The sequence below is a fragment of the Narcine bancroftii genome, chromosome 10, assembly GCF_036971445.1.
Source record: "Narcine bancroftii isolate sNarBan1 chromosome 10, sNarBan1.hap1, whole genome shotgun sequence".
Taxonomy (NCBI): domain Eukaryota; kingdom Metazoa; phylum Chordata; class Chondrichthyes; order Torpediniformes; family Narcinidae; genus Narcine; species Narcine bancroftii.
Window position 1 is genome coordinate 27,233,995 of NC_091478.1, and position 27,517 is coordinate 27,261,511.

General features: G+C 43.9%; 1 protein-coding gene across 2 annotated transcripts in view; it reads right to left on the reverse strand.

Moving 5' to 3' along the window:
- The window catches only part of crtac1b (cartilage acidic protein 1b), a 169,718-nt gene that overhangs the window by 54,538 nt on the left and 87,663 nt on the right, over window positions 1-27,517 (reverse strand). For both annotated transcript variants that reach the window (XM_069900328.1, XM_069900330.1), the window contains exon 7: window positions 20,540-20,685. In XM_069900328.1, coding sequence (XP_069756429.1) covers window positions 20,540-20,685 — 146 coding nt within the window. The remainder of the gene's footprint in view (window positions 1-20,539; window positions 20,686-27,517) is intronic.

The following is a 27,517-nucleotide window of genomic DNA, read 5'->3' on the forward strand; positions in this document are numbered from 1 at the left end:
TCTACAGGAGGAGGTGTCTTATCAAAGCAGCCTCTATCCTCAAGAACTCCCACCACCCTCTTCATTCTGCTACAATCACGAAGGAGGTACAGGACCCTGAGGACGAACAGCCAGCGGCACAAAAACAGCTTCTTCCCCTCCACCATCAGATTTCTGAACGGATAATGAACCATGACACTACCTCACTTTCTCTCTTCTTTTGCACAAAATTATTTATTTTTTAAAAAAGGAATTGATAGCAATATTTATGCCTGCAAAGCAGCTACAAAACAAAAAATTTTGTGACATATTCATGACAATAAATTCTGATTCTGATCTCACTGATAGAAGGGAAGAGAATTGCACCATATTATAAAGCTCTCTAGTGACACCCAGTTACTTAAACACTTCGCTATCAAACTCATTGGGTTCTCCCCAACTTGTCCCAAATCCAAGCACTTTTAGAGACTGAATATAGCCAAATGTAGAACCAATTGTACTGGAGTCAGTGAGCCAGGTTCTAATACAGTTAATCATTTAATACCAGTTGAGAGTTTCCTTGGTGTTAATAATACATTTTCAAATTGCTAGTTGTTTATATATTATCTAGAATGATGAAAAATACACAACTTCATAAAGTTCCATTAAGTTTGATAAATTACATGCAAGACATCATGTTGAATACTGGTGATCAGATTAATCTTCCTGCAATGCATCAGCGATGATGTTTACTCTGGCTGGTCAATAGTCAATTTTAAAAGCGTCAGTCTGTGACACCACCAGCTACCTTGCTCATCTTTGCGATTGCTTGGGCTGCGTTTCCAAGGGCAACACCATTAATCTCAAGTCTAAATCTTCTGCTGAAGTGCACGTCAGCAATATAGGGGTGAGGGCGTGTTACCTGTGAGCAGCTGAGCAACGCCTTGCTCACGTCTTCTTCAATCTCTCCCTGCAGCCCTCGGGTATGTTGCAGCATTGATTTCCCCAACCACAGCGCCATGCTGAGTTATATCTGTGCAATCACCTTGATTGGTGCACAATCAGCTGCTCTGACGTGCTGGTCAAAAACTACCACCTTAATACCATTCCACACGTCTATCAGTGGAAATTCCTGAGACTGTGGTGAAATTTTGGGATTCAGACGGATTTGTAACTTTGGGTTCTTCCGAAACTCTGATCCTCAGTATCCAGTCACACCATGCAATTATCTCCCTCCCATGTCCTCCTCCTTGACTCTCCCATCCTCGATGCTCACAAATTTCCATGCCTCACCCCTCCCTATCAGTGCAGCCCCTCGATCAACACTAACCATCCAAGAGTCTCATATTCATGAAACAATATTTATTTGTATAGAGGAAATACTAGTCCTGCATATGTTGTCTGTATGTGTGTTATGCCTGGTTGTGTGTCTGCGTGTTTTGCTCTGAGGACCGGAGAATGCTGTTTTGTCAGGTTGTACTTGTACAATCAGATGACAATAAACTTGACTTAAAAACAATGCTGGATCTTTGCTTCCCTTCGATCTTGGCATCTTGCTCTTCTCGGATTTCAGATGTCCCACAACTAATGACTGTTATTCTACTGCATGGATGGAGATTCTGAAATTTCTATCCTGCATCTTTGCAGAACTTTCCTCTCCTTTAAGATGTTCCTGAAAAACTGGTCAAAAATTGGAGCACGCTGTTGTGCAGAGGGACCTTGGGCGTGCCTGTGCATGAATCACAAGAATAAAACATGAAAATCTGCAGACACTGTGGTTGAAATAAAAACACAAAATGCTGGAGAAACTCAGCAGGTCAAACAGCATCCTTTATGTAGCAAAAGCCGCTTTCAGGTGCTCAAACGCAGATAATGAGCTGGCAGACGCAGCTGGGGGAGTGCAGCTGGGACGTTCAGGTGGCCATGGAGAAGATGCTTTTCTGTCACCTGAACGTGCTGGCTGAAGGAGAGCCACGTCCGAGCGAACGCCGGCTCCTGTGGACTGTGGCCGTAGTCCCACTGCAGCTTTCAGGTGCAACGGGGGATTCTCTGAGCCAGAGAATATACCTGCAGGAGGAGGGCTAGGTAAGTGCTCCTCCTGGCCGGGTTCTCCACTTTCAGGTGGCCACCCGACAGCCACATTGGGGTAGAATAGGCGGCTTTACAGTCAGGTATTCTGGCCACCAGAAAGCGGATAAAGATAAAGATCCAGATCTGACGTTTTGGACTTGAGCCCTTCACCAAGGTATGAACAAAAGTCAAAGGTGAAAGGCAGCTTGTGGGCCTGTTCTCCTCCCCCCACCCCATATCTCCACCATTTCATTCAGGGACCCGCCTACACTTTGCTCAGACCTTCATGAAGGTCTCAAGCCCAAAACATTGGTTGTGTATCTTTATCTTTGAATGTGAAGTTACTTTTTGACCTGCTGAGTTTCTCCAGTATTGTGGTTTTACATGAATCACAAAAGGTTGGTTTGCAGGTGCAACAAGTAATGAAGAAGGCAAATGGGATGTTGGCTTTCATTACTGGAGGGATTGAATTTAGACCAAAAGACAAAAAGGATTCCCTCTCTGCTTCCTGCCAATTAGCCAATGCTCCACCCACACTGTAAATCACGAAAATCTGTAGACACAGTGGTTGAAGTAAAAACATAAAATGCTGGGGAAGCTCAGCAGGTCAAACAGTGTCCTTTATGTAGCAAAGGTAAAGATACATCACTGACGTTTCAGGCTTGAGCCCTTCATCAAAGTATGAGAGAATGCCAGCAGGCGTCAGAACAAAAGGGTGGGGTGGCAAAGGCAGGAGATGAAAGGTGGAGAAAAGAGGGGAGACGGCAGCAATGAGGGGAGGAGGGATGGCAGGGTGGGTAAGGGGGACGGGAGGGGAGAACTGGAAAGACAGGAAAGAAAAAGGCAAACAAGTTTAGCAGAAAGCAGAGAAATCAATGTTAATGCCATCTGGCTGGAGGGTGCCCAGACGGAAAATGAAGTGTTGGTTCTCCAATCTGCGGGTGGTCAGGGTGGGGTGGTGCACAAGGCCATGGACAGACGTGAGTCTGGGAGTGTGACTCAGAATTGAAATGGTCGGCTACTGGGAGGTTGCTGTTGTTGTGCAGGGAGAGGAGGTGCTCAGTGAAGGGATCCCCCGATCTGCGACCCCCGGTCGCCAACTATTTCAATTCTGAATCACACCCCCAGGACCACATGTCTGTCCATGGCCTTATGTACTATCCTACCCTGAAGCCTGAAACGTCAGTGATGTATCTTTGCCTTTGCGACATAAAGGACACTGTTTGACCTGCTGAGTTTCTCCAGCATTTTGTGTTTTTGCTTAGCTCTACTCATGCTAGTATGTTTCCTGTTGTACCATGGACTCTTACCTTGTTAAGTAGCCTCATGTAAGGCACCTTGTCAAATGCCTTCTGAAAATCCAAATACACAACATCTACTGCATCTCCTTTACCAAGCCTGCTTGTCACTTCCTCAAAGAATTCCAATAACAGGGAGGTTCGACTGCAACCGTACAGGGTTCTGGTGAGGCCGCACCTAGAGAACTGCGCGCAGTTCTGGTCTCCTTGCTTGAGAAGAGACATTGGCTTTGGAGGTGGTGTAAAGTAGGTTCACCAGTTTGATATCATAAATAGTGGGGTTAGCAATGTAGGAAGTGGGTGTCGAGAGGATGAGGGAAGATATGATGGAAACATATAAAACAATGAAAGGAAAAAATAATATAGAATCTACTGGCAGGTGAGACTAGAACTGGTGACAGAGCCTCAACATTCAGTGGAGTGGACGAAGATGAGGAGGAAGTGCTTCTCTCAGAGAGTGGTGAATCTTTGGAACTCTCTGCCCAAGGAAGCAGTCGAATATTTAAAAAGATAGCTGGAATTTTGTATAATGGGGAAATTAAGGGTTATGGGGACCAGGGAAGGGGGGGGGGGGGGGGGTTGGTAGAGCTGACTTCACAGGCAAGTCGGCCCTGATCCCACTGAATCGTGGAGCAGGCTTGAAGGGCCAGAGAGTCTCTTTGAGAGATGGGGACAGAATATGGTAATTTGGCCCATCGAGTCTGCCCCACCATTTGTACCATGGCTGATGTATTTTTCCTCTCCACCCCATTCCCCTGCTTCTCCCTATAACCGCTGACACCTTGATTCTGGCTCCAATTTATGACAAAGATTCACTAAATTTGACAACGCTTTTGACGGGCCTCCCCTTCTCGTTACATGGTGATTCCTGTGACATGTTGAAGTGCGGTGCTGCGGGGATCCTGCAGAGCCGTGGATGAACCGTCAAAGCAGCCTCTGCATATCTCAGCAATGGTGACCCAAGCCCCTCACCCACAAATGAAGCCAATGCAGAAGACAGGAGCAGTGATCCTCAGTGAAATAGTCAACAGGTCCACCTGCAAGTGTGCTGATGTACGCAAGTCCCATCAGCCAACAATAAGCTCTGGTAACTCTTAACAATGAGGCCAGAACAATCCCTACCATGAATCTTTGCTAAATGACTCAGGCCCTGATAAACGAATTAAATTTCATGGCACTCAAGTTATTAACTCAACAGGAACCGGCTATATAACACTTCCTGGCGCTTGTAAGAATAATGTTCTGCTAATCAATTTTCTTACATAAAATGCCTGGAGCCTAACATGAGCTACTCATGTTTCCCAGCTATTTATTCAGCTTGACAGGTAATTTTATATGACAGATTTCAAAATGTGCGTTGAATACAATAGTGAGAAAGATTGGAACACTTTGCCAAGTGCTGCTCTGTGTCCCTGAGTTAATGTCACATGAATGTTACTTATTTTTCCCATTGTACTTTCTTCTCAATTTTAATAGTTTTTTGTATGTGTGATGGCTATTTTTTTTAAATCGGTTCCCTCTCCCTTGCATGCCAGCTCTCCTCTCAAACCCAGATCTACAAATTTGTTGATACCACGATCGTCGGCAGAATCACAGATGGCAATGAGAAAATGTACAGGAGTGAGATAGATCAGTTTGTTGAGAGGTGCCACAACAATCACCTTGCACGCAATGGAAGTAAAACTAAGGAGGTGATTGTGGACTTCAGGAAGGGGAGACCCGGAGAACACGGCTCAGTCCTCATCGAGGGGTCAACAGTGGAGAGATAAAGAACTTCAAATTCCTGGGTGTTAATATCTCTGGGGCCATCATGTCAATGCAATCATGAGGAGGACATGCCAGTGGCTATAATCCGTACATCTTTGGAATGTGGGTGGAGGAAATTCACATAGACATGGGGAGAATGTGCAAACTCCTTACAGACAACACTGGATTGGAACCCCAGTCACTGGCAGTCCATGCTAATTTTGAATCTTTGTAATGAGGGAAAGTTCTCGCTGTCTTTAATTCCATGGTCAATTATCTTATATCTAAGACTCCAACCAATGGTTCCTGCTACCATTGAATGGTCTGGTTTCTCCACTCCTGCAACCAACCAGTTCCCCATGTCCAAAAGTAGCTGTCGGTCACATGTATGGAGCCAACCTGATTACAGTAGGACTGTCGCTGGTCTGGGACAGGAGGTGGCAGAATCTCTCTTCATTCACTTGCCTAGACCTATACCCGAATTTGAGCACCAGCCCACATTTTGTTCATGACTTGATGAAGGGCCCAAGCCAAAACATTGGTAGTGCATCTTTATCTCTGCTATATGAAGTATTTTGTTTGATCTGCTGAGTTTTTCCAGCATTTTGTGTTTTTACTTCAACCACTTTGCCTGCAGATTTTTGTGTTTTAATTAAGACCCCTGCCTGCTTTTTGCCCACAGCTTGAAGAAGTGTTCAGGCCCAAAACATCAGTTACATATCTTTACCTTCTAAGGAGGCTGTGAGTCTGGCGGAGATCCTCCAGCATTTCTGTGTTTTTACTGCAAACAGAGTCGGCAGATTTTCATGATTCACTTTATTTGAACTTCACACAAGATCACCATGTGAATACGAGAAATGAGATGATATGAACCTAATTCCCAGATTGCCTTGGCTGGTTAACTTTGCTTACAATACAATTTCAGAGCTTTCCGTGACTGCTGGATGAGAGAGAAGGAAGGCTTCTGAAATGTTCGGACAGGCAGAATGACAAACAAAGACATTTATCTTATTGTTATTAACCACTGTGACTGCACCTTGTTTTTCATCCTCAGCACAGATCTTGCATCTGTCTTCAGACCTTTCATAGTGTGACGTTTGACATTTTCTATTGGGAGAGAGGGGTTTCAATGTGTTCTGCCCCCAGTCTCGTTCCCATATATGGTCACAACCTCATATTCAATCACATTCACTCCAATACGAATGACCTAGAACAGCTTTAAAACATCAATCAAGGATGAGATGTTTGGACAGAGGGGCTGGGATGGTTGAAAAGGTGAAACAGATTGATCAGCTGTTTATTTCTTCATTCATCGGATGTGAGTGTCGCTGGCTGTGCAAGGATATGTCGAGTTATACAGCACGTAAACTGACCCCTTGCCCCAATTCATCCGCACTGACCAGATTGTGGGCCTGAGCTAGTCCCATCTGCTTGCATCTGGCCCACATTCCTTTCAACCTTTTCTATCCATTTTTGCAGGTTTCTGTTAATTTTATCTTTATTTTATTATGTTATATTTTTTAGTAAAGTTACTTTGGGGACTGGAAACAGGGAAAGATGCACACATTTTGAAACCCAGATGCAAAGGCACCTACTTCATAGCCATCAAACAAGCATTATTGCTCTCAATTGAAAACCTGAAACAATAATTTTTTCTCAAAGAGACACCTGTTTCCACAGAAGGGGCCATCTGCTTGTAGACTCATGCTTTTGGGAGGTTAAAACAAAAAGCCATTCATGCGATTTAAGATACTTCAGAAAACAGCATTTTTAGTTCATCAGAAAATTATCTGGAAGACAGAGTTCAAGTGACTCTCAAGTGAGATGGTCACTTCTGGTGCTCGACTTGTCAGAGGAGAGAAATCTGCAGTGGCCATTGTAACGGTCACTTTTGACTGACCATATCAGGGTAAAGAAAGCAGGATCATGCTTGCATTGGATCATGATCATTTTAATGGTTATTTCGTTTCACCCTTGCCTGGGGTCGTGAAAGCATCGCATCATAAGGTCACAATTTCCGTAACCTCTACGCAAGAAAGGAGGGAATTTGATAAATCCTTTGTATGAAGAAACATTTCTATGAAAGCAACTTGACAAAAAATTTGTGAGTTTTGAGAAGCCTGATGACTTGGTGTCTATCTTACTACTTTAATTACTTATGAACATCAGTTTAAAGAGTTTGAGTTTCAACGCAAGATTTCTAAGACCGAACTTTGAATTTTACTTTTCAGAATTATGCCTAAGCAATGGTTTGGGTAATCCACACACACACACAGAGTTGGGGTTAAGTTTAGCGTTAAGTAAGATATTATTAATTATTGTTTTGAAGATACTATTGTTTTGGTAAATCTCTATTGCTGTTGCTCTAAGATGTAACACCAAGTACACGTGCGGCATGGTTTGTGTAGCGGTTAGCACGGCACTATTACAGCGCCAGTGACCCGGGTTTGAATCCAGTGCTGTCTGTAAGGAGTTTGCACGTTCTCCTCGTGTCTGTGTGGGATTCCTCCCACCCTTCAAAAATGTTCAGGGGTTGTAGGTAAATTGGGATAATTTGGGGAGCATGGGCTCATGGGCCAGAAGGGCCTGTTACTATGCTGTATGTTTAAATTTAAAACTAAATTAAAAATTACATGTCCACGTTCAAATTTACTATCATCTGATTGTACCTTTATAACCAAAGGAAACTGTGTGTCTCCAGACCATGGTACACACACATACACACACAATACATTTTACACACACCACATAATAATCATATAGAAATATCATATAAAAATGTATATAAATATTCTGGAATAATATCCAAATGCTTTTAAATGTCATTGTATCCATCTCTCCCACTTCCTCTGGCAGCTCATTCCACACATTCTCCGCCCTCTGTGTGAAGAAGGTGCCCCTCAAGTCCCCTTTTAAAATGTTCTCTTTTAAAATGTTCTCTTTAAATCAATGGCCTCTTGTTGTATCCCTAACCATCCATCTTATCTTTACATCCTCATGGCTTTATATCGAAGGTCATCCTCTTGGTTTCCTATGCTCCAGGAGCCAAGTTCCAGCTGATCTAGTCTCTCTACACTGAGTCTGCTGATGCTGCAGTTGAGTGTAATACACAAATGTGCCGGAGAAATCAGGATGTTGATTGGATTGGAGCGCATGCCTTGTGAGGCAAGGTTAACAGAACTAGGGCTTTCCTTTACGGAGCAAAGATGAGATGAGATGTGACTTCGTAGAGGTCCACAAGATTATGAGAGGCATAGATAAGGTGGAGAGCCAGCATCTTTTTCACAGTGGATCAGAAGCAAACACCAGAGGACATGTGCATAAGGTGAGGGAAGGAAAGTTTAGGGGAGACGTCAGGAGTACGTTTTTTACATAGAGAGTGGTGGGTACCTGAAATCCATTGCTGGGGGTGGAGGTGGAGGCTGGTACAGTAGGGACATGGATGCAAGAAAAATAAGGAGTAATAAATATAAGGGATTATCTACCTTATCTATGTCCCAATAATTTTATGAGCCTCCTTATGTCTCCCCTTAGCCTCCTCTGCTTTTTTTATATTTTATTTAATATAAAACCACTCAATAAACATATTGCAATATTTCAAACTTAATCCAAATACATGTGGTATTTTATAAAAAAGTAAAGAAATACTAAAGAAAAACCTCCTATAAATCCCCACCCCACTCCCTCCCCTCATCCCCCTACAAGCTAAAAAAAAAAGGACAAGAAACCTACAACAGGAACCCTTCACTTTCTGATCTTTTTAAACATAAATATTCATAGAGACTGATAGAAGAAAGGAAATGTTAGAGATTCATTTAAATTTTAATACCAACAGTTTATAAATATGGATTCCATATTTCACAAAATGTATGATATTTAGCTATTAAATTATAAGTAATTTTCTCGAGTGGAACTTCTGCATCCCATCGATCCATTCCCAGATCAGTATCCGACTTCCAAGCTATAGCAATACATTTTCTAGCTGTTGCCCAGGCAATTTGAACAAATTTTACTTGATATATATTCAATTTTAATTTAGGTTTAATTCCTCTAACATCTCCTGTGGGAATCGAACTCCAGTTATTCATTCTAATAAATTACCCAAATCAAGCCAAAAAGGTTTAATTGTGGAACACTGCCAAGTCGAATGCAAAAAAAGTACCAACTTCTTTTCCACATCTAAAACATTAATCTGAATAAATATAATTCATATTATGTAACTTTTGTGGCATTAAATATAACTGATGAATAAAATTACATTGAACTAACCGAAATCCCACATTTATTCATACTCTCTCTACAAATCTGAATCTATCTATGTTCATCTATTTGTTTATTTTAATCTACCTCCCATGTTTAGATTTATAAATGAATTTCTTTACATCCCTATTACTTAATAATAACTATTTCTGTCTCTGCTGGTAATGCTAAATCTTGGCCAAACATTTCACAAAAGAATCTTTTAACTTGATATTAACAAAATTTTGTATTTTACCATATCTTAAACTTTTCCTTCATTTTACTAAAAGTAAATCATTTCCTGGATTCAAGGCAATCTTTAATTTTTTTAAACACCATAATTTTGCCAGATTAAAAAAATATTTTCCATAGAAAATTTAATAATTTTCAGGGAGGCGATAGGCTTAGCCATAGCCAGCAATCAGGCCTCAGTTCACAACTAGGTCAAAATGCAGAGGGTGAAAAACTGAAATAAAACCTTTTAAGACAGGTTAGCAACCTGGAACATCATCTTGCACAGATAGTGCCTGACCTGTTCAGTGTTTCCAACACATTCTCTGAGGCCCAAAAGAAAACTGATTATCCAATAATTTACAAGAACGATTCCTGGAATAAAGGGGTTAGCATATGAGGAACTGTATCCCTTGGAGTTCAGAAGAATGAAGGGGAGGCACGGTTGGTGTAGTGGTTAACGCAACACCTTTACAGCGCCAGCGATCGGGACCGGGGTTCAAACCCTGCACTGCCTGTTAGCAGTTTGTATGTTGTCCCCATGTCTGTGAGGAGTTTCCCCGGGGCTCCGGTTTCCTCCCTCCGTTCTAAACGTACAGAGGTGTAGGTCAATTGAATGTAATTGGGTGGCATGGACTTGTGGGCCAAAATGGCCTGTTACTGTGCTGTATGTTTAAATTGAAAATGAAAATTTTTTTAAAATGTAAAAATTTAAAATAGATGTTAAAGTAGATGTAGCAAAGTTGTTTCCCATGGTAGGGGAGTCAAGGACAAAAGGATACATCTTCAGGAATGAAGGGTTCACATTTAAAACAGAGATGTGGAGGAATTTCTTGAGCCAGTGAGCGGTGAAGCTCTAGAAGCCAGGGCATTGAGCGTATTTAAGGCGAAGACTGATAGGTATCTGATTAATGAAGGTATCAAAGGTTATGGGGAGAAGGCAGGGGAGTGGGGCTGAGTGGGAGAATGGATCAGGCCATGATGGAATGGTGGGGAAGACTTGATGGGCTGAATGGCCTACTTTTGCTGCTATATCTTATGATTGATTTAGCGGGAGTTTGCTGAGCTTGACATTACAACAACAGCAGTTCTTCATCAGCTGTAACGGGGTGTGGGATGTCTGGAGCTTGCAAAGGTTGCTACATAAATGCAAATTGCCAACTTGCTTGCACTGCTGGACTCCACCCAGGCTGGAGAAGTGATTATTCATTTGAAGGTTAAAGTACTCTGGGGGTCATTCATTTCAAATGTCATCAGTGCCCTAACAGGCAGTATATCAGCTCTGTGACAGCCAGTACTGTCACAGTAGGGGCCTGAGTAAGTTTAAACATGCAATCTGTTCTCTTAACAAGGGAAACCCGGCTGTGTGGCTGGCTGATTGATGACAAATGATTTGAATTGTACATCTGCAGCCTGATGACTACGCCACAGAATAAATGAGACCGCAACGACAAGATGTTGACTGTCGAAGCACTTGTTCTGAAGGCTGGCCTTTACTGTTCCGTGGCCAGTAGTTAGAGGAGCCTTTACTCTGGCAGCAGTCTAGGAATTGCTTATGAGATAGCTGACGGGGGAGCTGAAACAGTTGCTGTGTCGCTTAAATTTTTTAATTTATATTTAAATTTAGACATTCAGCGCGGTAACAGGCCATTTTGGTCCATGAGCCCGTGCCGCCCAATTTACACCCAATTAACCTACAACCCACTGTATTTTTCAAATAGTGGGAGGAAATTGGAGCCCCCGGGGAAAGCCTACGCAGACACGGGGAGAATGTACAAACTCCTTACAGGCAGTGCGGGATTCAAACCCCAGTCACAATCACTGGCGCTGCAAGGGTGTTGCGCTGACCACTACGTCGACTGTGCTGCCCAAGAAAAGCAAAAGGTTGGATTGCAGGTGCAGTAGGTAATCAAGAAGACAAATGGGATATTGTTCTTCATTGCTGGCGGGATTGAATTTAAGAGCAGGAAGGTTCTGCTGCAAGAGTACAGGGCCCTGGGGAGGCCGCTCCTGGAGAAATGCAGGCAGTCCTAATGTCCTTACGAGAATGGTTTTGGAGGGTGCAGAGGAGGTTCACCAGGCTGCTTCCAGAGATGAGGGGAGATTGAATGGACTAGGATTATACTCGTTCAAAGGATAAGGGGGATCTTACAGAAATACAGTAAAATCTCTGGTATCCGCCATCTATAGGGATTGGTATATGCTGGACAAATTAATTTTCAAGCTCCTTGAGATTGTGCGTTGTGTGCTTGGCAAACTAATGGCGAGGCATGCCGATTTTAAACTTATGCATTTTTTTTCCTATTTAATTTACGTGATTTTTTTGGTCAGCTGCTTGAATTCCAGATAATAGGGGTTTTACTGCAAGCATGTATTATGAAAGGAATAAACACGAAAGAAGTTGGGAGGTTCGTACACACTGGCAGGTGAGATCATAACTAGGGGACATAGCTTCAAGATTCAGGGGAGGAGATTTAGGACAGAGATGAGGAGGAATGGCTTCTCCCAGAGAGTGGTGAATCTGTGGAATTCTCTGCCCATTGAAGCAGTGCCACTACATTGACGTTGACTGTTCACCTTGGTGTTCATTAACCAGTTGGTCCTGGAATGCCTGGTGCAGTTTACACTGCAGGTGTTCCGGGAAAATGACAAGGGATCTAGGAGGAAAAAAGTTGGCACTGGAATGGCACCCACACTCCATTTCCGAGTATTTTACACACCATGCATTCCGGGAAAATGGGATAATTTCCTGGAACGCAGCGGGCTGTGTAAAAAATGTGATGAATTTATGCATTATTATAGAATTATAAGGAAAAAACAGGTCGGTGGAGCTGAGTCCACAGACAGATCAGTCTTCACAGTCACAGAGGCACTACCAAGGTAACAGCTCAACTCGTGTTAATTGAAAAAGCATCATGTGGTTTCCTGTCGAACATGCCCTTCCCCTTGGAATATGAGCTTTCCTCCCATGACCTGTCACCTTGTTCTTCCTCAATCATAACAACCCATCAGTAAAAGCCTTCAAGTAAGGAGCATGGGCAATTGGCGGACAGGGCCCTCATGCATGGAGAAACCTTGACGGCTGCAAACTCCACTATCCCTGTGAGGCAATGAAGGTTATAAAAACATTCAAGTGAGCCCTTTAATCTGCATAATATTGATTTACTAATTTCAGACGCATTAACTGCTCATTAACTATGAGGAGAAGCACAACGAATACCTGTTCACAATTCTACCATTCAGCTCAAGGGAGATGATCATTCACTGGATTGATTAGGTGACGAAAGATTTATCAAAATTGTTCATACATCCACAACGTGTTTGATCTATTTTAAAGGTCAACCAGACTGTACCCAAAAATAAATTATTAAGGAAATGATCATATAATGATCTTTTTAAAACTAGGTGTAGCAGGATACATAAGAGAGCTGAGAGACTGTGATTATTTGACTTCAAACCATCTGAATCGTTTGGGTTAATCTCAAAGGCACCTGTGGGACATGGATATTATTGAATCTTTGTATCTCTATAGTATAGCTGTTAATTATAATTTAATGGATGACCTGCTTTTCAGGGAGAGAGGATTGTGTCTTATTTTCACTCTTTTCTTGTTTTATAAGTTTGTTCTTAAGATGCCGACGCCAGTATTTACTGTTATCCTGAATTGCTCGTGAGCTGGACTACATGAGATGTCAGCTAGATCTGGTCCAAAGTCAAATATAGATCAAACAAGGTTAGAACTTTTCAGCACAGAAAACAGGCACTTCTAGTTTATGCCGAACTATTATTCTCCCACTGACCTGCTCCCAAACCCTAACCCCCTCCACACCCCTCCCAAATAAGTACCTGTCCAAACTTTTCTCAAAGGTTAAAATTGTGCCTGTGTTCACTTCTTCAGCTCGTTCCACACTCCCGCCACTCTCTGTGTGGAGGTTCCCTGTGTTCACTTCTTCAGCTCGTTCCACACTCCTGCCACTCTCTGTGCGGAGGTTCCCTGTGTTCACTTCAGCTCATTCCACACTCCTGTCACTCTCTGTGGGGAGGTTCCCTGTGTTCACTTCTTCAGCTCATTCCACACTCCTGTCATTCTCTGTGCGGAGGTTCCCTGTGTTCACTTCTTCAGCTTGTTCCACACTCCCGCCACTCTCTTTGTGGAGGTTCACTGTGTTCACATCTTCAGCTTGTTCTACACTCCCGCCACTCTCTGTGCAGAGGTTCCCTGTGTTCACTTCTTCAGCTCGTTCCACACTCCCGCCACTCTCTGTGCGGAGGTTCCCTGTGTTCACTTCAGCTCATTCCACACTCCTGTCACTCTCTGTGGGGAGGTTCCCTGTGTTCACTTCTTCAGCTCATTCCACACTCCTGTCACTCTCTGTGCGGAGGTTCCCTGTGTTCACTTCTTCAGCTCGTTCCACACTCCCGCCACTCTCTGTGCGGAGGTTCCCTGTGTTCACTTCAGCTCATTCCACACTCCTGTCACTCTCTGTGGGGAGGTTCCCTGTGTTCACTTCTTCAGCTCATTCCACACTCCTGTCACTCTCTGTGCGGAGGTTCCCTGCGTTCACATCTTCAGCTCGTTCCACACTCCCGTCACTCTCTGTGTGGAGGTTCCCTGTGTTCACATCTTCAGCTTGTTCCACACTCCCGCCACTCTCTGTGGGGAGGTACCGTGTTCACTTCTTCAGCTCGTTCCGCACTCCCGCCACTCTCTTTGCGGAGGTTCTCTGTGTTCACTTCTTCAGCTCGTTCCATACTCCCGCCACTCTCTTTGCGGAGGTTCCCTGTGTTCACATCTTCACCTCGTTCCACACTCCCACTACTCTCTGTGCGGAGGTTCCCTGTGTTCACATCTTCACTCGTTCCACACTCCCACCACTCTCTGTGCGGAGGTTCCCTGTAATGCTCCTTCTAAGCTTTTCCGTTTTCACCCTTAACCCATGTCATCTGGTTTGTATCTTACATATCCTCAGTAGAAAAAGCCGACTTGCATTAGCTCTGCCTACACCCCTCATAATTTTGAAAAACTCAAATCTTCCCTCATTCTTCTTCTTTTCTTTGGCTTGGCTTCGCGGACGAAGATTTATGGAGGGGGTAAATGTCCACGTCAGCTGCAGGCTCGATTGTGGCTGACAAGTCCGATGCGGGACAGGCAGACACGGTTGCAGCGGTTGCAAGGGAAAATTGGTTGGTTGGGGTTCTACACTCTAGGGAATAAAGTTTCAGTTCCTGAAGTCTGGGCAACATCCTAGTAAATCTTCTCTGCACTCTTTCTATCTTATTGATATTTTTCCTGTAGTTAGGTGACCAAAATTGCACACAATACTCCAGATTTGGCCTGACCAATGTCTTATACAACTTTAACATAACATCCCAACTCCTGTAATCAATACTTTGATTTATGAAGGCCAATAGCTCTCTTTACAACCGTATCCACTTGTGATACCACTTTCAGGTTCCCAGGTCCCTCTGTTCTATTGCTTCCTCAGTACCCTACCATTCACCATGTACGTCCTTTCTTGGTTTGTCCTTCCAAAATGCAACACCTCACACTGTCTGCAATAAATTCCATCTGCCATTTTGCAGCCCATTTTTCCAGCTGGTCCAGACCCCTCTGCAAGCTTTGAAAGCCTTCCTCACTGTCCACTACACGCCCAGTCTTATTGCTGATCAAATTTACCACATGATCATCTGGATCATTAAAAAATGGATGAGAAACAGCAATGGTCCCAGCACTGAGCCCTGAGGCACACCACTAGTCACAGGCTCCAGTCAAAGAGGGGATCGTCCACTACCACTCTCTTAAGAGAGCAGATTTCCTCCCTTGGAAGATATTAGTGGTCTTGACCGCTTGTATACAACAGTCTGGTCGGTTTGTGGTCAGAATTGGTTTTAATTCCCCAGCTGTGTTTTGAACTCATGCTTCTGATCACTGGTCAAGAATTCTGACAGCGAGAAAATTTACACTTAATTCATTTTGGTGTTGCTGGTATGACCACCATTTATTGCCCATCTTTCGTTGCCACCAAGAAGATGGGGGTGGAGGGTTTGGGAGAGATAGGCCACCTTTGTGAACCTCTACTGTCCTTCAGGTGAAGATGCTCCATTCACGCAGTTGGAGAAGGAGGTCCAGTATTTAGACCCTCCGATGATAACACCTCCAAGACAGGATGGTGAGAAACACAGAGGAGAACCAGTTGCAAGGGGAAGTGAAGATATAAATCCAATGCTAACATTTCAACAAAGCCCTGATTGTTTACTGATCGGGAAACCACACCACTCCCAGGGATTATAGAACATTCCAGCACAGTACAGACCCTTCAGCCCACAATGTTGTGCTGACCCATATAAGCCTACTCAACAAACTAACCCTTCCCTCCCTCACACCCAAACTCTTCTAGTTTTCTTGCATTCTTGTGCCTGTTTAAGAGTCTTTTAAATGTCCCTATTGGTCAAAGGGCAGGATTTGGTATGTGACTTTCGCAGTTCGTCCCAACAACTGGTCCAACCGCAATTGATGAAGGCCTTGGTTAGAACTTCAGAATTATTGGTGTATTTCAAGATGTGAGATAAGTGAAGAACAGTGCTGTGTTGGAGCACTGGGATGAACACCGAGGACTTCCCTCTGCAACGACGTTAGAAATGGGAGCAGGAGGAGGCCATTTGGGGTAGAGAACTCCAACAATCCATCTCCCAAAGGTGTAGAACAGTGGTTTTCAAACTTTTTATTTCCACTCACATACCACCTTAAGTATTCCCTATGCCATTGGTGCTCTGTGATTTGTAAGGGATTGCTTAAGGTGGTCTCCTCGTCAAGGTGGAGAACCTTGTGTGGTCATGAGATCCTGAGAGTGATGGCGTCTGGAGCTGTGCTCCTGGTAGGGTCACCCATGGGTGAGGTCCTTGTCAAAGGACAATTCTTTTCTTTTTCAATCTTTTTATTATTATTATAATTTATAAACACATACAGTTCAAAGAGATATAAAAAAAATACATAGTAAGTAATGAATTAATACAGAGATATTAAACAATAATATTACAGAATAAAAATATATCATAAAAAAAAATTTTTGATCAGTTTAGGGTGTGAACTATCTCTAAAAAAAAAGATATAATTAATAACAATATATGAAAAAAGAGAAAAAAAAACCCCAAAAAAGAAGAAAAATTCAACCTAGTCCTCAACGGTGGAACAGGTGGACGAAGTTACTCTGAACACAATGGCTGTGAAGGTGGAAAAAGGCTGCAACAGATCCATCAGTTCCAATCATCGTGGTTTTCATGCCATTGGAATTAGTTGGTTGATTTGTGAAGTATCGTGTGCTTCTTGGGGTGCAACATCAAGTACACATTAAACAAATACACACATAGGCGTCTTCGCTCTGTGGAAAATGGAACGAAGGCCATCATCCTCGATCTCGAAGGATAGCCACAACGGTGATTTAAGGTGGGATGTGAGTAGGAAGGGAAGGGGGAGAACCACTGCTCTTGACCCAATTGTTACTGAAATGTTTTGCTTGAGAAAAGTAGTCATTGGTCCATTACCTTTGGAGTTATGAAACCGTGCACATAACGAGTCAATTATGTACGATCAAACTTTTTCTTTCTACCCTTACTAATCATGGAGAACCTATGGCATAGGGATTAATTAAGGTAGAATGTGAGTGGAAAGAAAAGGTTTGAAAACCACTAGTGTAGAACATAGAACATCCAGCACAGTAGAGATCCTTCAGCCCATGAAATTTTTTAAACAAAAAATAGACTTTATTCATAATAAATTAACGAGGAAATTTGTTCAAAGTCCCTTCTCACCCTTAGTGTAGGATCCATATATTTCCATCACTGTTCAATGTTACACTTATTTTCTATTTACACGATTGTTCCCACTGTGGTTCTTGTTGTTAATCCCCACTCTGTTGTTTGAGGAGCTTTCCCTCAGTCTCAGCCCCAGTAGCAGGAGGACTCGAGACTGTGGTCCTTCCCCCAGTGCTCTCATGTTAGCTGCACCAAGCCTCAGTGCGTCCCTCAGCGCGTACTTCTGCAGCCCGGAATGCGCCAGTCGGCAGCATCCCCTCACCGACATCTCAGAATGCTGAAAGACCAACAGATTTCAGGCAAACTAAAGTGTGTCTGACACCGAGTGGATGGTCTTCCAGCAGTTCTGACTCCGGGAACAGAGAGTCTTCTGTCACACTGCTGCTGGGAATGAACCATGACAAGTCCCCTTGCATCCTTCTCCACACACTCTTAGCGAAACTATATTCTGCAAAGAGCTGGGCGACTGTCTCCTCTCCACCACGGTCATCTCAAAGTCAATGTACTTTGTGGGTGATATTGGTTGCACAGGAAGGATCTGATCTTATTGCCACCCAGGCCAAGTCTATGTAAACCGCACCACAACAATCTCATCCTTCCCTCTCTCACACCCATAACCCTCTATTTGTCTTACATCCTTGGGCCGAGAGTTAGGCCATTTTCCACCCATTTACATGAATCCCATTTAAAACTCCCCCCCCCCCACCCTCAGTTCTGAACCTTCAACCACACAAGGGCTAAATAACCCACCCACCCACACATCTTTGGGATGTGGGAAGAAGCTAGAGAACATGTAAACTCTGCCTAGACAGCACCAGAGATTGGGATAGAACCGGGGTGTCTGGAGCTGTGAGGCAGCGACTCTGCCACTGGACCACTGCGCCACTCAGGGCTCGGACGCTGGAGTGTTCAGGCCCGAGGGCAAAACATCCGTGTCAATGTTGATGGTGCAGAGAGAAAGCAGCACTCTCGAAAATCCTGACACGGCTAATCAAGGGATTAACAATTGAAACTCAGAAATACAGGGACTGCAGATGCTAGGATCCTGAGAGTGAAGCTGGAGAGTCTCAGTGGGTCAGGTGGCATCTGTGGGGAGAGAGAGTTAGAAGCGGTACCAACCCAAAGCATTGACTGTCCTCTTCTCTCCCTTGATGCTACTTGACCCACTGAGTCCCTCCAATGCCCCTTTGCTCCTTCAGGTTAAGCCCCAGGTTGGGATATGAGGCAAGGTAAGAATTCACTTAGCCACCTCAGACCTTCACCATTCAACAAGATCTCAGCCTGTGTTTCTTCCTCAGTGTTTTCTCCTGTTCTCTCCTCAAATTCCTCAATTCTGACTAATGTTATAGTTATGGTGGCATGGTTAGTCCAACACTATGACAGCACTAGTGACCCAGATTCGAATCCAGCACTGACAGGGGTCTGTACATTCTTCCGTGTCTGCGTGGCTTTCCTCTGAATCCTCCGGTTTCCTCCCACTCTCCAAAACGTTCAAGGGCTGTAGGTTCATTTGCGTGTAATTGGGCAGAACACGTTTAAATGGCTGGAACCGGCTTCTACTGTGTTGTAAATAAAAGTTTGTTACCTGGACTAGAGGGCTTAGCTTAAAAGGAGGCTGGATAGGCTGTGACTTTTCTCCCTGGAGCAATAGGAGCATGAGGGGGGGACCTTGTGGAGGTTAGCAAATCATGAGGGGTGTGGTGGATCTGACAGTCTGGCCCTCTCAGGATCCAGAGTAGAGCTTGTTTGCTGCATTCCCTCGGTGAATTAAACCGCATTCCTCTGATTTTCATGTTAAGCACATAAATTTGAAATGCTGGGGATGTTGGCTGTTGACCCATCTGTGGAGGGTTGTTTAGTGCCTGGATTCATGATTGACATCCTAAATTATCCTGGGTTCAGCAGCAATTCCCTGCTCTTGATAATCGATTGAGTTATACCGAGCACCAATATTCAATCCATGGCAGTACTATTTAGAATCATAATTACTCTTTCCCCTCTGTATGTTGAATCTTTTTGGTTGTACAAACTGAGATGGTATTGGAAAATAATTGATAAAATTATGCTTCAGTCCAAAGACCTACAGCAGGTACTTCAAACCACAATGAAATACAATTTCAAACTGGACACAGAATGTCTTGTTGAACCATTAACACATCTATCACAGTTCAATGCTCTGATAGAGAGTCTTTACATTTTTTTCTGTGCATTCCGTTGAGGTTACGTGAGCTGACCACTGGCTAGCTCGAGGCCTGTGCAGAGTGATGTCATGGTCCAACAGCAAAGGTAATTAAAAGATGCTTGGAGATGTAGATGTTGCATGGACTTGGCACACACATAGTCCTGGGCATACACAATTACACACATTCACTCAGACCTGGGACCTGGACACACACACAGTTACACCACCTCCCCCCCCCCCCCCCCCCCACCCAACCCAGGTACACACACTCACACAGGCTCACTACCTCTGGCTACTCAGACTGCCAAAAGCAGATCACCATCAAGAAAGACTGGCGGTCCTGCCAGGATACCCTGTGGTGGCTTATCCTCAACTTACAACAAACAAGATGGCAAGGCAGTACCCATCTCTGGCTGCATCACCATGTCAGATGGGAACTGCTCCACCCAAGAATTCAAGAAACCACAGAGGGTTATGAACATGGCTCAGACCGTTGCACACACACCTCCATTCCCTCCATCGTCTATCTACAGCTCCCGCTGCCTCGGGAATGAAGGAAATCTTGTAAAGGACTTGTGTGTATTTGTCTGTGTCTGCACACACTCACATATACACACATCATATATGTTTGCACACACATACACGTGTGTGCATTTGTATAAATAGACATACACATATGCACACGTGTTTGTATACACACACATACATTTGAGGTCTCCTTATTTCCCTTTCACAACTTATTTGCCAATCTTTCTTTGCATTTTCAACACGTTACCAATTGTATGTTTGGTGCTTCCATTCAAGTCAGTTACATGCGCTGTAAAAGGTTGGAGCTAACCTCCGATCTTTGTGCCCATGTTCCATGAGAAGGTGCTTGACCCAAGTAAGGGGATGCGTGAGAACAGCAGTGGATAATCACATTCCCCAACATCTCCACGAAAAGGAAAGACCCCTGGAGGTAAAACCTGCCATGAGATAACTGGAGATCACCATGCATTCTTACCCGAAATCGGACCTTTCCATTCACAGTGGTCTGAAGGTAGAAACGGTGTGGCCCCATCCAGTTGCCGTACACTATGTCCACCTTTCCGTCTCTGTTAAAGTCCGCCAGTGACAGTCCACGGCCATGTTGATGAGGATCATCAATCCCTGGAAGAAGACAGGCCAAGCACTCTCATTCCCACATTCTATAGTACAATGGATTCATTGCAAATTGTCATGGAAACACAGAGACTTACAGCATGGAAGCAGGCCCTTCAGCCCAACTCGCCCATGCTGGCCAGGTGCCAATGTGAGCTGGTTCCACTTGGCTGCATCATGTTCATTTCCCGCTAAACCTCTCCTCTCTGTGAACCTGCCCAAGTTCTTTTAAACATTGTAATTGTACCTTTTTCTGCCATTTGTGTGAATCTACCCCTCAGCTCCCTTTCAATCTTCCTCCTCTCATCTTCCCCAATGTCGAACAATCCAGCACAGTACAGGGCCATTGGTCCACGATGTTGTGCCAACCTATATAAACCTTCCTTACCTCACATCCATAACCCTTTATTTTAATGCATCCATGTGCCTGTCCAAGAGTCTTTTAAAAGTTCCTATAGTACCAGCCTCCGCCACCACTCCTGGCCATGTATTCCAGGCACCTTCCACTCTATGTGTAAAAATCTTACCCCTGAAGTCTCCCTTGTACAGATGTCTGCTGGTGTTTGCTAGTCTTGCCCCGAGAAAAGCGTGTTTGCTGACAACTCTGCCTGGGCCTCTCATGATTTTATAAACCTTTATAAGGTTGCCCCTCGGCCTACTCCACTCCGGGGAATAGCTCCACCCTATTCAGTCTCTCCCTTTAAATCTCAAGTCAATTTTTGTGAATCTTTTCTGCACCTTCGCTCACTTAACAACATCCTTCCTCCACCACAGTGACCAGAACTGCACTCAATGCTCCAAATGCAGTCTCACCAACATCTTCTACAACTGTAACATGACATCCCAAAATCTGTACTCAGTGCACTGACCAATGAAGGTAAGCGTGCCATATGCCTTGTTCGCCACTCCCTCTCATGTCACCACTTTCAGGAAACTCTGCACTTTTATGCCTTGGTCTCTCTCTCTTCACCCACATCGACAAATGCAACTCTTCACACTTGTCCCAATGAAGATGATGTGTGGACTGTTCAAAGTTCAGATTTATTGTCAGAGTACATTCATGACATCACATACAATCCTGAGGTTCCTTTTTCCTGCACATCAGGTAGAATTTCAACTTATCAATGGTGCAAAAAACTATACTTATGAAAATATGAATATAGAAAAATAAAAATGTAAACAAACTAACTGTGCAATACATAAAATAAATATTCAAAAATATCATGCAAATAAGAGTTATTGGACACTATTACAAAAAATGCATTATCCAGGAAGGAAATCTTACACAGTTTGGCCTGTTTGTGACCCAGATCCTTCAAACTAGTTGACTCACAAATACCTCCTCAGTTAAGGGGCATTTAAAGTTGCTGATGTCATTGACGCCCACTTGGTGTGAATAAATAAACTCACCAACCGCGGCCTGAGCTTTTGGCCAACTATTAATCAATTCTCCATCTCACTGCCCCTTTCCACCCTCACCTTCTTCAGAACCCCAACGAAATCTCAGTGCAAGCACAAGGAACAGCACCTTTCCTTCTGACCGCACTCCCATCGCAGCCTTCCAGATCATCCACATTCCCAATATTTTTACATTTCTATTTGTTTTTCCTTTCTTTTAATGTATACCATCCCCAGACAACCTTTCTCTATGCCGATCCCAAAGCCATCGTCTGACCTCCCCTCATTCCTGCACGATCATCTCTTTAGGCCAGTGGTTCTCAACCTTTTCTCCCCCACTCACATACCATCCTAAGTAATGCCCTATTGACCACAGAGCACTTACCATAGATGCTCTGTGGTAAGGGATTACCTAAGGTGGCAAATGAGTGGAAAATAAAGGTTGAGAACCATTGCTTTAGGCATTTAATTTTCCTTTTTCCACCTTGTCCCAACTTCCCATTTATTTTTTTCTCCTATCTTCAAACTTCCTCTGGATCTCAAAACTTCTCCCAGTTCTGAGGGGGGGTGATGGAATTAAAACACTATCCCTGTTTTCCAGCCCAGGGTGTTCTAAGAACATGCCAACTCCTTGCCAGATTTTGAACAGCGCACAAAATAAAGTTTCTCAATGTACACATGACAGTATTGGAAAAAATCTAGATCAACATTGCCAAATTATCAACTGAGGCAAGTGCGGTAATTAAGATCTGAGAAGTAAATCTGGGCTCAACATTTAATTTTTTTAAAATATAGACATACAGCACTGTAACAGGCCCTTCCGGCCCATTCCCCCTAGTTACACCCAATTAACAAATTGCCTGTGTGTTTTGATGGGCAAGAGGAAACCCACATAGACACAAGGAGAACGTACAAACTCCTTACAGACAGCGTCGGATTTGGACACCGGTCTCTAGCATGGTTACAGCTAAGTGCGCCACCCAAACTTTGATGTGGTAAATTCGTGGGGAGCTGGTTGGGGTGGGGAGGATGGAGTGATTCCATTGGGATTAAGAATCTACATATGGCTTGAAAATCATGGGGTGGCAGAGAGAGTTTGAAAGTTTAATAAATCAAAAATAAATGAGAGAAACTAGAGGCAGATGAGATGCTGGTATCTGGAGCAAAACACAATCTGCTGGAGGAGCTCAGCACCGGTGTGGGGGGGTGGGAAGGTCGACATTTCAGGTCAGAATCCTCCATCGAGACTGGGACTGGGTAGTGAAGGGATGAATGAAAATCAAAGGGGCAGAAAATCTGAGCAAAATTGCGCAGCAAAAATTGTAAAGGGCAACTTAATGATTGTAAAAAAAAAAGCTCGAGGCCCTTTAAGTATTTAACAAGACAGATGAGTTGCCAGCCTAAATCAAAATAAATGGGTTTGATTCAAAGGCATTACAGAGATGTGGTTGCAGGTTTCTCAATGTTCCAAACTCGGCAGAAGGAAGGTGGGCAGTTTTGTTAACCAAGGAAGGTGTCAGTAGAGAGGAGAGAGAGTGATATAGTTATTGTGATATGGAGTCAGTTTGGGTGGAAGTAATGGAGTGAAGCGTGAAAGTCTGCAGACGCTGTGATTGTAGTAAATGCTGGAGGAACTCACAACATCCATAGGAGGTAAAGATAGATAACCGAGATTTTGGCCCTGACCCCTTCTTCAAGGTATGAGCAAAATGCAGGCAGGTGCCTCAATAAAGACAGAGAGAGAGAGAGAGAGAGAGAGAGAGAGAGAGAGAGAGAGAGAGAGAGAGAGAGAGAGAGAGAGAGAGGAGAGAGAGAGAGAGAGAGGGGGAGGGAAGAATGGGAGGGGAGGAGACCAGACCAACAAAGGGTGTTCATTGGATATGATAAGAGGAAAGATCAGAATTGATTTTGGCTCTGTGAAAGGAGACAGGGACTAAGATAGGGGGGTTACAGAAACCAGAGAAATCTGGTTAGAGGGTGTCCAGACAAAGATGAGGTGTTCTTCCTCCAATTTGCAGGTGGTTTCAGTCTGGCAGTGCATTAGTCCATGGACAGACACGTCAGCAAGGGAATGAGAAGGAGAATTGAAATGGGTGGCCACTGGGAGATCCATGCTACTGCAGCAGTCAGGGTCGAGGTGCTCAATGAAGCGATCTTTATCTCTACCTGGGTGGAAGTAATGAAGAGCAGGATAAAGAAGACACCAAAACTGTCCGACTGCAGAAAAGGCATCCATGAGGAAATATTGAAGACATGCAAGAAGACAACAGCATTTATCATGGGTCATCTTAATCTGCATATTGATTGGACAGAGGAAGGGAAGATGGATAACAACATCTCCATGATCACACTCAACTCCGACACTCCCTAAGGTTGTGGACTTAGTTCCCTGCTACACACCTCTGTACAAATTAAATCCATTCCAACACCATCTTCACATTCTCGGCAACATCACGGTCATGGGCCGGGTGTCAAATAATGATGAGATGGAATACAGGAAAGAGACTGAAAGTCTAGCGGCATGGCGCCAAGATAACCACCTCTTTCTCAATGTCAATAAGATGAAGGAGGGGATCATTGACTTCAGGAGAGGGGCCCCGAGTCCATATTAATGGCACTGAAGTGGAAAGTGGAGATAACTTCAGGTTCTTCGGAATAAGCATTTCCAATTACCTGATCTGGGAGATCAGGTTGATGTGATGGTCAAGAAAGTGCACCAATGCCTCTACTTTCCTGGAAGACTCAGGAAGTTCAGCATGTCCCCCTTGCCCCTCAACAACCTCTACAGCAGTACTATCAAGAGCAGACTCACTGGGTGCATCACAGCGTGTGACAGGAAGTGCTCTGCTCAAGGTCAGGAGAAGGTGCAGAAGGTGGAGAATGCAGTTCAGAATGTAACATAAACCTCCCTCCCCTCCATAGACCCCATCTACAGCTCTTGCTGCCTGGGAAAGGCAGCCGACAGACTGAAGATTGCATCACACCCCAGACACACTCTCTTCTCTGTCCTCCCATCGGCGAGAAGGCTCAAGAGTATGAAATCACGCACCAACTTGAAGACAGTTTCTACCCTACAGCCATCAGGCTCCTGAATGAACCCCACAACAGTGCTCTCACGCCACCTTTGCTTAGTGCTAACTGATCTTCCTTTTCGTGCTCTTTACATGCCTGTATGAATGTTAGAGATAACCTGTTAGACTGCTCGCAGAAGAACCCTTCTCGCTGCACTAAGGCAATAAATTTAAAATTTTTAACTGTAGAAGAGGAATTTGTGGGGTACAACAAGAATTATTCCTAAAATCAGTGTGGCAGAACCAACCTGGGAACTAGCTATTTAGATTTAGCCACGTGTAATACGGTATGATTAATAAGATATCTTGTGGTGAAAAATCTCCAGGTATAGTGGTAGAATTCCAGATCGTAGATTGAGGACAAACACCTTGGGTCCAGAACTTGTACACTTAACCCAAATAAGGTTAATTATAAAGGGAGAAAAATGTAGAGACTGGGAAAATAGACCTGAGGGAGGTCATACATGAATGCAGCAGGTATCTGAGCAGATTTTCATCATGCGGAGTGGGAACGTATCTCAGTGAGAAGGAGGGTCAGTGAAAAGATGAACCATCTGTGCTGAACAAAGTAGGTCAGGAAAATATTAATCAAAACCTAAAATTGGTAAAAGCTCGAGGGAGACAGAGGAAAGGAAACCTCAATGAAGAGAAACAGAGGATTAAAAAGCTACAGTAAAACCCCTGGTATCCAGCACCAATAGGGATTGATAAGTGCCGGATAAGTGAATTTTCCAGTTGCCTGAGATTGCGTGTTGTGTGACTGGCAAATGAACGGTGAGGCGCACCAATTTTAAATATCCGTATTTATTATCCATTACATTTGTTTAAGGTTAGTGGAAAAAAATTCAGGGGAGACGTCAAAGGTAAGTACTTTAACATAGAGAGTGGTGCGTGCCTGGAATGCATTGGCAGGGATGGTGGTGGAGGCTGGTACAATAATCAGTTTTAATTTTAAATTAATTTTTTTAATTTAAAATTTAAATTTAGACCCGCAGCACTGTAACAGATACTTTCGGCCCACGAGCCCGTCCTGCCCGATTACACCCAATTGGCCTACAATCCCAGTGCATTTCAAACGGCGGGAAGAAACCGGAGCCCTGAAAATAAAAAACCCACGCAAACACAGGGAGAATGTACAATCTCCTCATGGACAGCGCAGGATTCGAACTCCGGTCCCGATTGCTGACGTTGTAACAGCGTTGCGCTAAACACTATGCCAACCTTGCTGCCCTATCTATGATTCATAAGAATCTTTGATAGGCACATGAATGTAAGAAAAGTAGAGAATTATGGGTGTGAAGTAGGGAAGGGCTAGATTGTTGTGGAGTAGGTTTACATACAGGTCGGCACAACATTGTGGACTGAAGTACCTGTACTGTGCTGGAATATTCTATGTTTATCTATACTTGTGTCAGCATTCCCCTAAAAGGAAACATTCCAAAGATAACAAAATAGTTAGTGGTAAGTAGATGTCGATTTAAGAAACTGATAACTACAGGAAAGAAACATTCTTGAATCTGGAGGCTCACATTTTAGAGTTGGGGAAGAGAGCATGACTGGGGTGGAATCAAAATCTCTGGAACGCCGACAGCTCTGTACAGGCTTTAAACAACCAGATTAAGGAGCCAACAGTGTTTTAATTTAAAATCCTGCAACTATGGAGGTCTGGGCCCAAGATGATGGCATCTGCGTTCGGCAGCAGCCTCGAGGAGTTGCAGACTCCAGGGAGGCAGCAGACCAAGTCACCAGAAATGGGAAGAACACCTCCCTCCTTCCCCCTGCTGAGGAGAAGCAGAGGAGATGATCCTACAGGGACGGTGGACACAGTGGCAGACTAGCAAAGCACTCAGCCGCTGAAGGATCCACACAGGCATTAAGTGATGTGGTCGGGTGACCCACAGGGGCTGCGGGCTGCTAGAGACTGGCTCATGGGAACCAGGAATCTGAGCCAGGATTAGAGAGGCTGCTGAGGGCAAGAAGGGTTCCCGAAGGGCACTGAAGGCTTTCTGATTGTCTTGGAGCTTTGAACCTGGAGCTTAAGTTGCCGATGAATTGAACAAGAGTCTGTGCAGCTGCAGAGGCCACAGGAATGCTGGAGGCAAATCCACGGACACTCAGTACCTCTGAAGGGCCTTCTTTTTCTTCCCTTTCTCTTGTACAGCAAGGGGTGCCGAGCGACAATCAAAATGAATTAGAATTACTGATTTCTAACACTACGGTAAATACATTTATTTCAGTAATTTACAATTTACTTCTAAGGGCCCCAAAATTGAGGTGCATCAATCAAGATTAAGTTGGGAATTAGATTTAAATACTCAAATAATTGAAAAGGTTGGATGGGTTTGTGTAAGAATAATGTGACTAAACTTATA